Source organism: Jaculus jaculus, chromosome 2 (genome assembly GCF_020740685.1).
Source record: "Jaculus jaculus isolate mJacJac1 chromosome 2, mJacJac1.mat.Y.cur, whole genome shotgun sequence".
Taxonomy (NCBI): Eukaryota; Metazoa; Chordata; class Mammalia; order Rodentia; family Dipodidae; genus Jaculus; species Jaculus jaculus.
The window spans coordinates 177,415,463-177,432,087 of NC_059103.1; the positions used below are offsets into that span (position 1 = coordinate 177,415,463).

Genomic DNA, 16,625 nt, shown 5'->3' on the forward strand with positions numbered 1-16,625 from the left:
GGTTTGAATAAAATGTCCCACATAGGTTCATGTGTTTTGAAAACTTAGTCTCCAGCTGTCAATAATTTGGAAGAGTTGTGGGACCTTTGTGAGATGGAGCCTTGTTGGAAGAAGTGGATTGCTGAAGATGGGCTTTGGGGAAATATAATTCAGTACTTAGATGACTTCCTCTTGGCTCATGTGGAGGTGTGAACCCAGCTATTTGTTATGTTTTCCCCACCATTATAAAACGTCCCCCTCCAAACTGTTTCCTTCACTAAGCTGCTTCTGGTGGGTTTCATCCCCACAGTGAGAAGGTAACTGCTACATAGACTATCCAAAATATACCTTATGTATTTATTCATTCAATTATTTATTTAATAAGTGTCTCTTATATGCTAAGCACTAAGCTAGAACTTAGGAATTAAATGATAAGCAGAGTATATTTTCCATATATGTGGCCAATAAGTTGATCTACTGGAGAAGAATTGTAACAGAAGTCATTTGCTTCTTTTCTCAGAGCTATTGTAAGGTTTGGGGTGTTGATACACCAGCTGGCAAGCTTAAAGTACTTGGCTACCCTCATGAAAGATCAGTAAGAAGTATTAACATTTTATATTAGGGTTTATTGAACTTTGGAGAAAGGCAAAATTGGTTTCAATTTTAATTTCTGGTATGTATATATAGCGCAGCATGTGTAAACACAATGAATCCCATATCCTCCTATGCAGTTCTTACTATGTATACTGGCTTTGCCTTTCAGAATTAAATTCAGTCATATTTTATAAGAAAATTTCTTGTTCATGCTAATACTACTAGCAGACCATTCCTATGTATCATTTCATCTGTGGTTTGATTCTTGCATTTCTTCTTATTTTCACATGTGAGACACGGAAAAGCAGTACTTTCTTAGAATGAATATTGAGTTAGATGCATGTCTCATTATAATGCACTTTATAGTTTTGATGTCCCATTAAGTGTTCCAATACTAATTTGAATTCCCCAAAGACACTTCTGTTGTAAGCATTTTCAATACTTTGGAGTTGTAAGGGGAAAGCACATGATTTCTGACTCAATAGGAAGAACAGGGTAGCTACTGCAATCATAGAATAAGCTAGAATTGGCATTTTTTCTATACCCCTCAAGAGATTGATTTTGTTTTAATGCTTAAGTTCCCAGGCTAGCATTTCCTCTGTTGAACTTCTGAGCATGTCTGCCTCTTGCTGACTATGCTTTGATTGTAGCAGCTGATTTTTCAGTTAAACAATATAGGAGGTGTAACAAAAACCCATAATTTTTCAAAGTGAATTTTTTTTTAGGCATTGCTCCCAAAAGCTCTTTTTGAGTGACTTGAGACTTTTGCAGTAGGCACAATATCCAACTTGGAAAACTTGCATTCTCAGCAACTACACTGCTTTAAATAATTTCCTTACATAAGCTTTTTTAGGAAGATAAGAGACAGCATCTCTAATCTCAAATGAGATGTCCAAACCACAGATGGCCTTCTGCTGGAAATGACTGAAAGGACAATATGTGTTGGACTTTTGAGGTACAGCTGTTCCCCTGTATCTATGTACATATAGTTTCATGTTGTATGCTACATAAGAAATGATTGGGCAAGTATGAATTTGGGTAACTTTCCCTTGTACTATGAAATTCTACTAGTCTGTGGAAGTTCACTAATTGGCTTCACAGAATTAGCACATGTTGTTTTGAAAATGGCTTTCTTGGCTAAAATATACAGCATGAATATCAGTAATATATAAAAGACCTAGATTGCTCAAACTCTTGCTCAATGTCACCTGCCTTAAAATAGCTGAAATTTGTCTCCTTTAATTCTAGTCTGGAAGTTATATCTAAGAATCCTGATTGTTGTTGAGATCTAGCTTTCCTATTTTTTTTTTTAGTCCCAAAATTTTGTGAATACCTCAGCTCATCCCTCTGCAAATAAGAAATATGATACCTACCTCTTATTGGGGTTGTGATCAATAAATAAAATTATGTATGTATATTAAATAGCCTTGAATCTTGTGGTGGTTTGAATGTGAAATGTCTCCAATAGCTCTCACTTGTTTTTGATTAAGCCTTCTACTCAGTCCTTAGCTGGTGGCAGTTTGGGAGGTGGAACCTTGCTGGAAGAGGTATGTTACTTGGAGCTGGGCCTTGGGGTGTTATAGCCCATGGCCCCCTTGACAGAGCTCACACACTCTTGTTGCTACCTAGTAGCTGATGTGACAAGAAGTCATATCCACGTACTTCTCTGCCATTATTTCCCTTCATGATAAGACTTCCTCTCAAGACTATAAGCCAAAACTAACTCCTTCCTCCTATATACTACTTTTGGTCAAATATTTTGTTCCAGAAAGGAAAAGGTGACTGACATCATTACATGTTATAAATTAGCAATAGCTTTACTCATGTTAGCACACTGTGTGTTCAAAGCAACAGCTTATTTAAAACACATGTCGAATATTTTTCCATGACTTTTACCACAAAATTTTACATTGATATTATTAATCTCACATATGTTATTAATATGTTATTAATATCCTCCCACTTTACAAATCAAAAAGAAGAATGTGAAGTAAAGAGAGTGAAAAAAATTCCCCAAGGCTTCACAACTATTACATGTAAGGTTTGGGGTTTTTGTATAGCAAATTCCGCCAAATTGGGGTTCTCCTTCCTGGAAGGAGAAAGGCAGGAGGTCACACGTTTGGGAGACCAGAACTTCAGAGATCACAGGACCGCACTCCGAAGTGAGAGGACCAGTACACACCTGTGGAGAGGAAGGCTGTGATCCGCACTGTGTAGCAATGTTCCCTGAATTGAAACATTCCTTCTTAGGGGAAATAGGGAGCCTGAGAAGACTCGGGCAGTCAAAGGTGTGAGAGTTAAAGTTGAAAAGATTCCCTGGCCAAGGTTAGAGAAAGGGAAACAACTGCACGGGGGAGGCGGAGACGCTCCCACAAGCCAAGCTGCCTGCAAGGTCTTGCAGCGAGCTCCAGAGATTTAGCTACTCTAGGTGGTCAGTGCTCTTTACGGTGTTGTCGCTGTTCTTGAGTCGCCCATATTCCTCACCCTACCCTGTAAATCATCCAGTAAATTTTTCGGTTCACCAAATCATGTTTTGGTGCACTAGTGCTTTAGTCTGCTCTCTGTGCCCTGTTGGGGGTGAATGGATGTCGTGTATGCAATTCCCTAGGGAAAATGTTTCCCACAACAGTATTCACTTCCAGGAAGTGAGATCCTCCTCTCTGCAGTCTTGTACCCTGTGCCACCATTTCCAGGTAAACTGTCTAATATGTGGAAATGTAACCTTTACTTATTGGATTAGTTCCTTTTCTTGTTAGTGTGACCGAATAACTGACAAAATGAACTTAATGGGAGGAGGGCATTATTTTGGAGCATGTGTACAGGACATTGCCCATTAAGGCAAGAAAAGGCATGATAGCTAAGGTGACAGTATCCACGGTGGCAGGAATGAGAGGTGGCATCTCCTCACATCTTGGCAGATCATATAGCATATTGCTTGGGCCTGAACCAGAAGGAGATGCCATCTAGAACTACCCTTAGCAACCCACTTCAGAAGTAGATATCATTTGGAACTACCCCTAGCAACAGACTTCTGCTAGGTTGGTTCCAGAAAATGTGCTACCACCCAATACTGAAACACATTTTACATTAGTATTACAACACATACTATTGTTACAACCCGTTTAATTCCTGAAGCCTAGGGAATATCATCATATACCATATAGATAGAGATATTTTCAACTGTTGCTTCTATTGCAACTAGAAAATAAAAGCTAGGATTATCATAAATACTCAGTAGAAGATTGATTTTTTTTTTTTTCTTGATAGGTATGGGATTCAAGATTCAGGGATATACCCAAAAAGCTGTCATGTAGACATAATTTGATGTGAAGGCTGAAGAACTCTAGCTTGTTGGAAATTGTTTTTTTTTTTTTTTTTTTTTATGCTTCAGGTACAGCGACATCATGGGTTTGTTCAGCAATATAACAACTATTTCATAATTTAGAGCATTACAGGTAAGGAAAGATGAAAAACATTGATTGCTTATGACTTGAAGGAAGGTGTGAATATTGTTAGAATAAGACAACCTCACAATGTGAGAGGAAAAGGAAAGATAAGACCCAAATAATATGACAAGTGATAGGTAATGGTAGTAACAGGGCTGAATGTAAGAAAAGTTTCTCCAAAGCCAGAGATATTGAAATAGAGTCTTGTTTCCTCTGAGATGGGCAATGCAAAGCCAGTTTCCTTTATTGTTGGCTCAAGCCCTTTAACCCAAATGATGCATGTGTTAAACACAAAAAGTAAACCAGAGAAATGAGTAGAGGATTTCTCATTACTCTAATAAAGTATAAACTAATAATTTAAGAGTAAAATGTCACTGCTGATTATGAGAGTGTGCCCAAGATGGCAAGCATGTCATTTCAGGATCACGAGGAATCAAGCACTGAAGAGCTGCGTGCCACAGTTCCAGTCCAGTTGTCTCTTCCTTGGAGTCCAATGTGGCCCCTCTATAGAAACATCTTTGGCTCTCTACGCTACAGATATCTATGGTTTTCTGTATAATGTTTGTCTTCTTCTGACTTTCACTTAGTGCACCAATCTCTAAGTTTACTTTTCCAGCAAAAATGGATGTTAGTTAAGTGTTGGTCATTGTATCTGAAAGAAGCTCTGGCATAGAATTGGGAAAACAAGAAAATGGGTCAAAAATAATTGTTTTCCTTAAAGGCCTTAAAGGAAGTCAGGCATGGAGTACAGTACACTGAGGAGGAAACAATGAACCTCCTGGAGCAGTGTAAAAATTGTCCTATGACTAATTTTTCTGGATGGTGGCAATTGCAGCAAACTATGACTCTTTACCAAGAATCCTTACAGGAAAAGTAACCAAGGTCAGAAAGAGTTCAGTTGGGGGGACCAAAGTCTAAGTATTGTAGGGATATGAAAAGGGGAATTCAAAAGAAATGGTTGAGGGATAAATGGGTTTATTGGATCAATGGTGGGAACTCTCATTTTGTGATTGTTCTGTCTCTCACCTTTAATATAGTAATTGAAAGTAGGAGCTCATGAAACTACATGTGCCTGACCACACATACATGGGGAAAGTGTGGAAATAGTTAATCATTATAGGGGCCCTATTGGCTGTGCTTGAGGTAAATAATTATGGGATTGTTTGATGTAAAGAAATAGCAAAAAGTTTCTATGAATTCTGTTGAACTGTACCTTTCTTAAAGTTTGCTCTTGCATGACATGATCAGAAAATAAAAGACTGAGGTTAAGAGCTGTGGCAGGAGAGAGATAGAGATGGATAGATAGAGAGAGAGAGAGAAGAGAGAAGAGAGAAACTCAGCTGCCTTCAGCGTTAGCCTGTCATCTTGCACCAGAACTTGACTTTGAGTCGTTATTGCACTGCTCCTTTTCACACTTCTCTTTGGGACCCTCCTTCAAGCCAGGGCTGGACCCCAGCAAGAATGGTTCCACTTAAATAGTTTGGTATTTGGAGGTTTTGTGCCAGTTTTTCTTTTCTCTAGCTTCTGTGACTTTACCTTGCAACCTTAGAATACTAAATTTTTCCTGCTCCTTAGGTAAAATGTACATGAACCCCCTTTTATAGAATAACAATGTCAAAGCCATCTTCACACTTTTTGTCTGTTCTCCTTACTTCTTGTTTCCCTGTTTTTTTTTTTTTGTTTTCTTTTTTACCTCTGCTTCCAAATTGTAGATTTGAGTCATTCCACTGAAGATTAAAATTAACACACACACACACACACGCACGCACAGGATCTGATGTGCCTGCTTTCTAAATGACCTGGAACTATCACAGAATTGTCATCTTGTGCACCAAGCACAAGAGTCTCATTGAATCTCTTCTGGAATTCTCCACTCTTTCTGCAAAAACCACACTCCAGAATGTGAGACACCTCCTACTAAGCATCATGTGGCTCCTATAGCTTCAGTATTGACTCAACACCATGCAGCAGCAAAGAAGAATTTTTAAATAAAGTGTACTACCCTTTTACATGTTCACTGAATGATTGGAACTTCATGAATGAGAGCTTCTTGGGTGGGTGCTAGAATAGGTACCAACACATAGAATGTTTATTTGATCTTCTGAATATGGTTGATCTCCACTTAGTAATGAGGAAACAATCAAGTTTTGGAAGAAAATGTCTGACATTATTACCAGGCTGAAATAAGCATCAGCATGCCTATGGGAAGGAAGAGTATAGGGGTTTGTTTTTTGTTTGTTTTGTTTTGCTTTTTGTTTTCCTCCTCTTAAGGATACTAACAAGAAAAAGCAGCATTCTAAAATACTAAACTTTTAGAAGCCAAGCAAAGAGGGAATGGCTCATTTATTATTTCCTGTTTTCCATCCAAGTCACTAGTACTCATTTTGTTGGAAATGCAAAGCACATAAAACCAAAGCTCTTTTCATTGTGTATTAGATTCTTTTTGTCTCCTTTTGTAATGTTCCATTTATTATTAAAGGGTATTTTATCTCATGCACACCTACATATTTCATTATGCTATTTTGCATTTGTTTAACACTTTAAATTAAGTGCATTGTTTAAAATGTAGAAAGATTTCTCCTCCATGAAAATTGGAAATTGAAGATAGCATTTAGCAGGTTTCCTTGTCAACTATAATAGTCAATTTTAGAACTGTTAGGGAGCAATTCAATTACCCACACAGTTCTGCTTTCTAAGAATGTACAAATGGAAGACTTGTAAGTAAGCCAAGAAACCTAGTAATGTTCTAGACCTCAATAGCAGTAACAAAGAATGTTGCCCTCCACCTTGGTTGTAAAAAAGGGAAAGTTCAGAGGAGAAAAAAAAAAAAAGTAAAATACTAGTGACACTTTCTTCTTCTTTGGTCTTTTAGAGTCTAACACTACATCTTTTGCTCATTCCCAAAGAGGCTATATTAAGGATTGTGGGCTACGTAAACACTTGTCAGTAATGTGGAATCTCATCAATTGTATTATCAAGCATTTTGGGAATTGAAGCTGCCACCTAGTTTGCTATGGATAGGTTTATTTACTTGTTACTGGTCTCCTGTCCTAGGGTTAGGGACTCCATACTGGTGAATCTTTTGTTCTGTTATGTTTGTACTATGTTCCTGGTGCCCTGATAGTAAGAGACTCAGAGAAGCCTTTGAAGAATGATTGGGGGTCCATTTTAGCTCATCAAAAGCAGGAATATGGGAATGGGGATGCATGCACATGGAAAATACCTATTCCCAGTGGGAGAACATTTCTCCTTACTAAAGTCAGCCTCTATATCAGTCTTTGGGAGTCTTGAAGGCCAAGAGATTAATTCTCTTTGTTTATTATTCTCACATTTTTTTTTTTGGTATTAGCTATTCAGTAACTATATACAATCTTTACTAATGAGTAAATTGAAAAGTCATTGTTTTCTATGGTTTCTTGTGGTAATTTGTTGAAGTATAGTATATGCCTAGAAAAATGCACAAATCATAGAATGTTAAATTTCCACAAAGTTAATGTATCCTGGTACCCTATATTCAGATCAGAAAGAAAAACATTACTAGAATCACAACAGTATTCTCATATGTTCACTAATGTAACTCTGTAACAATGAATCTCTCCAAAGTTTTAATTACGTACATGGGCCTGTTTGTTCCTGAACTATATGTAAAGAGAATCATGTACTGTGTTCTCTGTTAAGCCTCACTTCTTTTGCTCCACGTTATTTTTCTGAAAATGACCCAAGAGGCTATAATTGTAGATCTTCAGCTATATATAAATCCCATTTTACTATTGATAGACATTTGGATGCTTTCAAGTTTGTGTATCATGAACGACACTTATGAAAATTCTTGAATATGACTTCTACTTAACATGTAAAGATGCATGACCTGAACCATAAGAGAAATAGTTTTTTTTCAAAGTGGTCTTGTTGACATATACTCTCACTAGGACAGGAAAATTCCAGTTACTCCTCAACAACATAACTTCTTGTATTTTACAGTATAGCTAATCTGGTGGGTGTGTTATGAGTGAAATTTGGTTTTACTTTTCATTTCTCACAAATAATACTATTTTGCACTTGTACCTGTTAAAGATTTTGATAAAGTGAGTATGTTTTCATGAATATTCAAATAGACAACGTAGATGATATGTGAATAAGACAGTGACCATGGTGGTAATCATTAAGTATCTGAAATTTATTATACTGTTCTCATTAATAGAATTTATTAATTAGTAAAGTGCATTTACCTTACAAGGTTTTTGCTTTGGTTGGTTCAATAGATGTTTATGAGATGTTGCATGAATAAAACTCTGTGATGGATGGCCTGAGGCCAGCAAGGTTGATGGAGGGAAAGTTCTTTACAGGAAGTTGCCTTTAGATGCTTAGCATCTAAGGCGTTTGCCTGTGAAGCCTAAGGACCCTGGTTAGATTCCCCAGAACCCATGTTAGCCAGACACATAAGGGGGCACATGTATCTGGAGTTTGTTTGCAGTGGCTGGAGGCCCTGGAGTGCCCATTCAGTCTCTTTCTGTCTTCCTCTTCCTCTGTCTCTCTCTCAAGTAAATAAATGAATAAAATATTTAAAAATAAATAAATAAAATGTAGAACTGGGGGCGTATATTCATTTATTGTTTACAGTGTGTGAAGAAATAATGTGAATTGTAATTTTTATGGTTTAGAGGCTGCTGTAAATTAAACTAAAATATACTGGGACCCTATAGTTTAAAATAATGACTTCACTGAGATGGAATTGAGAGGGAGAATGCCGGGGATGGAAGTGTGAAATCAGGGTAGTGGGCCAGGGATATGGGATAGAAGAAGGGGACTAGAAGGGTTAAACAAAACTAAGTACATGTATTAATGAATAAACAATAAAATAAAAATATTAATTAAAAAAGTGAATCTGTTTTCACTGAGATGAAATTATTCATCTTAGGTACATATGTTAGAAGTACCTTTTTCAGAGGTATAATTACAAATTAACTTCAGTAAAATTGTCTGATGCAAATATTTTGTAAAATTTTATTCATTTATTCATTTGAGACAGAAAGAAACAGGCAGACAGTGACAATATTATTCATGAGAAATGCAAAGTAAAACCAAAGAGAGAGAGAATTGATGCCAAGGGTTCCTGCCACTGCAAAGGAACTCCAGATGAATGTGCTACTTTGTGCATATGGCTTCACATGGTCACTGGGGAATTGAACCCAGACTATTGGGTTTTGCAAGAAAGTACCTTTAACCTCTGAGCTATCTCTCCAGCCTCTCTAATGCAATTCTTTTTGAAAAACTGTGTTGCTAAATAGTTCACATTGCCCCTGAATCCTGGAATCTTTTTGCTTAAGTGATGATGTTACAGGTATGTCCCAGTGCAGCCATTTCAAACTTTTGTCTGGCCACCCAATTTTAATTAGATATTAGAAAAACAGAAGTCCTCCCATTATCAACTTACATGCTGACACATCTTAATGAGTTTTCTTTCAGAATTATTATGGGCTGGAGAGATGGCTTAGCAGTTAAGCACTTGCCTGTGAAGCCTAAGGACCCTGGTTTGAGTCTCGGTTCCCCAGGACCCACGTTAGCCAGATGCACAAGGGGGCGCACGCATCTGGAGTTCGTTTGCAGTGGCTGGAGGCCCTGGCGTGCCCATTCTCTCTCTCTCTCTCTCTCTCTCTCTCTCTCTCTCTCTCTCTCTCTGCCTCTTTCTCTGTCTGTCGCTATCAAATAAATACATAAAAATAAACAAAAAAATTAAATAAATAGAATTATCAGACAGAAGCCTTTTGTCCTGGTTGGTTAAAGAAAAGTTAAGAAATTATCTTAAAATGTTGTAAGGAAGTTCTGTAACTTCTGAATGGACCTGGTTCTATTTCCAACACAAATACAAGTTGATTTTGCTGAAAATCTTTGCCTAGAGATAAACTTGGAACAAATATCTCAAGTCATTATTGTTCATCTGTAGGTTGAAGAAAAAGTCCCAGTCGGTGGATATTACTGCTGCAGGGTTCAACCCCTTAGCTGGTGCAGGAAAGCCAGCACCACAAGCCAGCAAGCCACCAGCACCCAAGACCCCCATCATTGAAGAAGAGCAGGACAGCACAGCAAAAACTGAGAAGCAGCCTTCCCGGAGGAGCGGGCTAAAGAGATTCAACACCATTGGTGAGTGCGAGGTTCCATGCATGTGCACTGCCCAAGTCTGCCTGTGCAGCATTGTGGATCTGGGGATCTTCTTAGTTACATAATTACTTTTCTTGGTGATTGCTAACTCAGATAGTTTCTTACATGATCCACACAGGAAGATGGAAAACCACTGAAATCCTTCAGCGATGTTAAATAATTAAACAGGCTTAGGGGCCTTCTACATCCTACCCCAAGGGAAAGTTTATACATAATGCCAATTTTTCTTTTTAGCTTCTGTGTTACTATTTTCATTTTGGCCATTCTTTAGCCAGCATGGCTCCTTCATTTTGATCTTGTTCTTTTCACTTTTCCCTCTGGGCTCCCCAGCCCTGACCCTGTTCTGTCATGTTGTAAAGACTGTGGCCGATACCAGCCTGTAACTAACAAAGCCATGAAGAGGGTAGAAAGTAATTGCATTCATTCTAAGAGACAACATATTACACGGTGGGTGTGTTTAGGCTGCCCACATTGAAAACTTTGGTGAGAGTGAATCCAGAATTGCTCATATTGAGAAAGCAACAGGCTCTGAAAAGTATCTTGAAAGCACCATGAGCTTTGGTTCCCAGATAGAATAGGATTTCATAATTTTGAGCTTTATCAAAGAGTTGTCAGTAATGACTAAGTAAGATAATTTAGTAAATTTTTAAATCAATATTTCTAGCAATTCTTTGAACAAATACCCTGTTAAGTAATAATTAAGTGCCTTAGGTCTACTTGAGACACAGAAGGAATGTCAATGCATGCATGTGTGTGCCTTCCTTAATTGTTCTGTGCCTTGTTTGTTGAGACAAGTCCTCTCGTTGAACTTAGAACACATGGATTCAGCAAGGTTAGCTTGTCAGAGGTCTCCAAGGACCCTCCTGGACATACCATCATGCCAAGCTTTTATATGGGTACTTGGAATGCAAGCTCATATCCTCTTGTGTGGTGGCAAGTATGTCACTGTTCATGTCATCTCCTCAGTCCTGAGACCTAAGTTTTTAAACTTGCCATTTATGGAAGTTCATGAGTTTAGGACATACAACAAGAAGACAGCTGCTTTGACCTTACATGCTACTTAATTTTGAAGGAATTTGGTCATATTCAACTGTCTTAATATTAGACATTGCTGCTTGATGGGATAGCTAATTATATCAAGGAAGTCATGAATATTTTACTATCTGATACCCATTAGTCCATATGTGATGCTTGATTGAACATAATTGAACTTTTATCAGGTACTTTAGTATCCATATATAAACATTTAAACCAGGAGATCAGATTTCTAGTACAAATGTCCCATGTGACTTTGTCAGGATATTTTCTGCTGTCTTTGTGTTAAATTCCTTCAGATTTAAGAGATGTCTTGTGAAAGTCTAGTACTGTTTCAGAATCACTGGTAAAAAACAAACAAAGAAAAGAATAATGCTTTCAGGCTGGAGAGATTGCTTAGTGGTTAAGATACTTGCCTGTAAAGCCAAGTCCAACATAAAGCCAGATGCACAGGATCAGGATGGCACATGGAGTTCCTTTGCAGTGGCTAGAAGCCCTGGTGTGCCCATTCTCTCTGTATATCTGTTTCTCTTTCTCTCTCTCTCTCTCTCTCTCTCTCTCTCTCTCTCTCTCTCTCAAACAAATAAAAGAACAATGCTTTCCCTTTTTACCTTTATCTAATCTTACACTTTCCTGTCAGGGTTGTGTGCCCCGGGCCCCTGGAGCTTTAAGCAGGCCTGAGCTATCAGACATGACTAAGGGACTTGGCAACCCTCCCCCCCCAACACTGCAGGTTACAGCAGGCCTACATCTCACCTTGAAAGCAGCAGGAGTGAGGCTGTTCCCTCCCCCCTTCTAATTTTAGCCTGGAAATATTATTCTTTTTTTTAAATTTTTATTTATTTATTTGAAAGCGACAGACACAGAGAGAAAGACAGATAGAGGGAGAGAGAGAGAATGGGCACACTAGGGCTTCCAGCCTCTGCAAACAAACTCCAGACGCATGTGCCCCCTTGTGCATCTGGCTAACGTGGGACCTGGGGAACCGAGCCTCGAACCGGGGTCCTTAGGCTTCACAGCCAAGCGCTCAACCGCTAAGCCATCTCTCCAGCCTGAAATATTATTCTTTTTAAAAATATTTTATTTATTTATTTGTTGGAGAGAGAGAAAGAGGCATATATATAGAGAAAGAGAGGATGGGTGCACCAGGGCCTCTAACCACTGAAAATGAACTCCAGACACATGTGCCACCATGTGTTTGTGGCTTATGTGGGTACTGGGGAATTAAACTGGGTGCTTTGGCTTTGTAGGCAAGCGCCTTAGCCACTAAGCAATCTCTGCAGTCCTGGACATATTATTATTTTTAAGGCTAAAATATTAGTAAGCATGTAGTTGAAAGTTCATTTAACAAAACAAATCTACTTCAGTATCTCTTCATAAAAGTACTGGTGATAACATTTTTTTTTTTTTTGCATGTCATATGTCAGTATTCTCATATTCCAGGACAAGTTAAGTTTGTATCTTATATCTCAGTTCACCCTCAGAACAAGTCTGATGCACATGGTGTTTTTCCAGTTGAGGAGTAAAGTCTCAGAGAAGTTAAAGTGACACGGGCCATAGAATCCAGATTCCACAGGATATATGAAGGGGAGTTATTTCTTCTTTTTTAGAGTTGGAGCTACTGATTAATTGTTCTTGCTCAAATGAGAAGCCCACAACTCATTCAAACAATGCTAGTTAAACTCAGCAGATCTCTCCCCCTCTCTCACACACACAAGAGATTAAGAAGGATTGTGAGGGCAGAAGAGATGATAATGGGTGTGGATATGATAAAATATAAGCATTATGAAATTATTATAAAAATAAATTTAAGAAGTTCACTTTCTCTTCTGCACATGACTCAGCCTTCTTTATAAATTTTTTAAAAGATTTTATTTTTATTAATTTATTAGAGACAGAGAGGGGAGAGAGAGAGAAAGAATGGGCATGCCAGGGCCTCTAGCCACTGCAGACGAACTCCAGATGCTTGTGCCACCATGTGCATCTGGCTTATGTGGGACCTAGAAAATCGAACCTGGGTCCTTAACCTTCACAGGCATGTGCCTTAACTGCTTAGCCATCTCCCTAGCCCGTGACTCAGCCTTCTGTGTCACTCCTAATAATCCTTGTCCTTCTTCACAGGAATTTCTATGACATAATGGAGTGACATTCCTACCACAATTCCTAGAGAATCATATGGAGGGAATCATGAAATCGTGACAACTAGCCCAGACACTGCCCTTTCATTGAAAGGTACCTTTTGGTATCTCAATTTAGGGTTCACATTACTGGAAAACCCTAGGAGCCACCTGGTGGCAACATTTAGTACTACATTTTGAATTTAGCAGTGAAAGTCTGTACTATTAACCATAGTATTTAAATTCAAGCAATAAGTAGGGCTTAAATAATTTTCATTTTTTAAATTTATTAGTTTTCTTTTCAGCAAATACCGGCAGCTTGGAACTATTGTTTGGGCTCATCCATGAACTACCCCCTCCCAATGGCCCCTCCTTGTTGATGCAAATGGTTCGTGCATTGTGGAGTTAGCCCACAGTTCTTGGTAGATAAATGTCTCTGCAAAACATCACCCAACATGTGACTCTGACATTCTTTCCGCCCCCTCTTCCGACAAATTTCCCTGAGCCATGTTGGGTTCATTTTTGGTCTGCTTCAGTGCTGAGGTGTTGGGGGCCTCTGAGCTCTGGCTCTCTGGTTTGGTAGGAGTTGATTTTTCTCTGTGTTGGTCTCCTTCCACTTTGTGCTGGCATCCAGTTCATCAGGAAAACAGCACCCTTGTTTGTTTTGCCAATTTTCCTTAGTTTCAGTCGGGCCCCTTTTGAGGTATGATGGGGCAGCTCTCTCCTTGGAATCTGCGTCTATCTGAAAAAGAGAAGCAGATTCTCCAATGCAGAGTAAGATAGCACCTGGAAAATTGAGGTAACACTTTTTTAATAGAGAGTTTAATAGGTGTAGGCCCTCTTGTAGCCCATGATTGATGATAACTTGATATTGGAGAGTGGGCTTATGTTTGGATATGGTTCTGACTTGTTTCCCAGCTCCAGCTATGGGTCTTACCACTGAGGGGATCAGTTAGCCAAATCAAGAGCAGTTGGTTCCCCACCATGGTTGTGTGCCACTATTGCACTTGTGTGGGCAACACACCAGGTTATTTGTTGCTAAGTAGGTTAGACCATGAGTTGCTTGGACAGATATTGGTCATTTCCCACAGTCGCCCATGTAGCACCTTCTGGCACTAGATATGCTGACTGTCTGGGGACTGACTCTCTCCTGGCTTCCAGTCATGCTGTTGCATTTTACGTGTCAGCTGCGTATGGAGTCTTCAGCAATAGGGTCTTACCACTGACCTTTGGTGGGTCATCAAGTACTCTGACAGAAGTCTGTCGTTCTTTTAGGAAACCTTGTAGATTTCTCTGATCAAAAGCTCATTGTGGATGATAGCCCCATGCTGGTAGTGAGGGTTACAGGTCAGTGCCCACTAAGAAAATGAGGAAAAAAAATAACTAATATACAAGAGTTAGAGAGGAGAGGTGGGGGAGGGGGAAAGGGAGAGAAGGAAGATGTAAAAGATTTAGGTTAGATTTGATCCTACCTTCTCCAATGTCTTGTGGTTCAGGTGTTTCCTGTAAGGGTCTAGTGAAGGTTCAGCCATTTGGTCTGCCTTTTAGGAATTTTATGGTATCATTGCTGTTTGGGTCCAGATTAGTGTTTCCCACCCCTTCAATGCCCTCCCCTCCCTCCCCATCCATCCTAGTGTCTAGTCCATGAGATACTTGCTGGGTATGTAAAGTATCGTGGGTAGATTCAGGTTAGGTATTGTAGATGAGTGAGACTATGTGTCGATTTTTTTCTGTGATTGGGTAAGTTCACTGAGAATGATCTGTTCCAGGTTCAATCATTTTTCCTCAAACTTCTTTGTCATTTTTTCTTACTGCTGTATAGAATTCCATTGTGTAGATATACCACACCTTAGTTATCCATCCGTGTAGTGATGGACATCTGGGTTGATTCCAGCTCTTAGCTATTACAAATTGAGCTGCTACAAACATGGTTGAGCAAATCTCTAACAGACTAGAAAATTGGACATCATTGAAAAGCCTCAATTTGTTAAAGACTATCTGAACACTTTTTTTTTATCACTCTCCAATGTCAGTTATTCTCAGCACTCTGATAAGTTATTTGAGTGTCCCTAGTCATCATTGCCACCGCCAAAAGGAGTTTCTCTAAGCAAAGAATGGAAAAGCCATAATGATGGTCAAAACATAAATAAGAGGGCAACTTGACATGAGTAACATATCCATTTAGCCAAACAGGAGTAAGAGCACCCTCATTAGGTTCTATGTCATTCCTAGCCATAGGCTTTTGACTGGGTTTTCTTTTAAATTTTTTTGTTCATTTTTATTTATTTGAGAGTGACAGAGAGAGACATAGAGAAAGAAAAAGAGGAAGAGAGAGAGAGAGAGAGAGAGAGAGAGAGAGAGAGAACGGGTGCGCCAGGGCTTTCAGCCACTGCAAACGAACTCCAGATGCGTGCTCCCCCTTGTGCATCTGGCTAACGTGGGTCATGGGGAATCGAACTTTGAACGGGGTTCTTAGGCTTCACGGGCAAGTGTTTAACTACTAAGCCATCTCTACAGCCCTTAACTGGGTTTTTAATACGAGGCATAATTTCCCTCAAACCCACTCAAAAGCAGTTTGCTAACCCTTAATAGTAATGCCACCATTGAACCAGCAAAACTATGTACCTAACAGGGTCTGACACTGAGTAGCAGCCTAAATAGCATCTTCCAGCACTATATAATAGCTAGCAATTAGGGAGGAATCTTCTAGCACAATTCCTGCTGGATTTTTCAGTGTCCTGTAACTGAAGCAAGTGGTATCTTCAGTAATATTATCTTAAGATCTCATTGTGGTGGTCAACCAAGAGTATTAGGAATGCCCTTGATTGTTTGGGCATTTCACAAGCCTCCCTGACCAACAACTCACTGGGAGGTATCCCATCCCTGAAAATGGGATTTTCATATAATAACAAATATATATAGTATCCACTCAAACTGTTGTATAAAAATTACTTTTTTAAAGTCTATCCAGGCCAGGTATGGTGGCACATGCTTTTATTATTATTTTTTGTTCATTTTCATTTATTTACTTGAGAGTGACAGAGAGAGAAAGAGCCAGATAGAAAGAGGGAATGGGTGTGCCATGGCTACCTGCCACTGCAAACAAACTCAAGGTGTGTGCACCCCCTGGTGCATCTGGCTAACATGGGTCCTGTGGAATCAAGCCTCGAACCGAGGTCCTTAGGTTTCACAAGCAAGTGCTTAACCACTAAGCCATCTCTACAGCCCCCAAATTACTTTTTAACAGGCTAGCAAAAAAGTAGGATTTCATATGGCTTACTTATAGCATTTTAGT

General features: G+C 39.1%; 1 protein-coding gene across 2 annotated transcripts in view; it reads left to right on the forward strand.

Annotated features, from left to right (window-relative positions):
* Positions 1 to 16,625, forward strand: part of Oxr1 (oxidation resistance 1) — a 344,354-nt gene that overhangs the window by 122,625 nt on the left and 205,104 nt on the right. For both annotated transcript variants that reach the window (XM_004672717.2, XM_004672718.2), the window contains exon 2: positions 9,964 to 10,160. In XM_004672717.2, the coding sequence (XP_004672774.2) occupies positions 9,964 to 10,160 (197 nt within the window). The remainder of the gene's footprint in view (positions 1 to 9,963; positions 10,161 to 16,625) is intronic.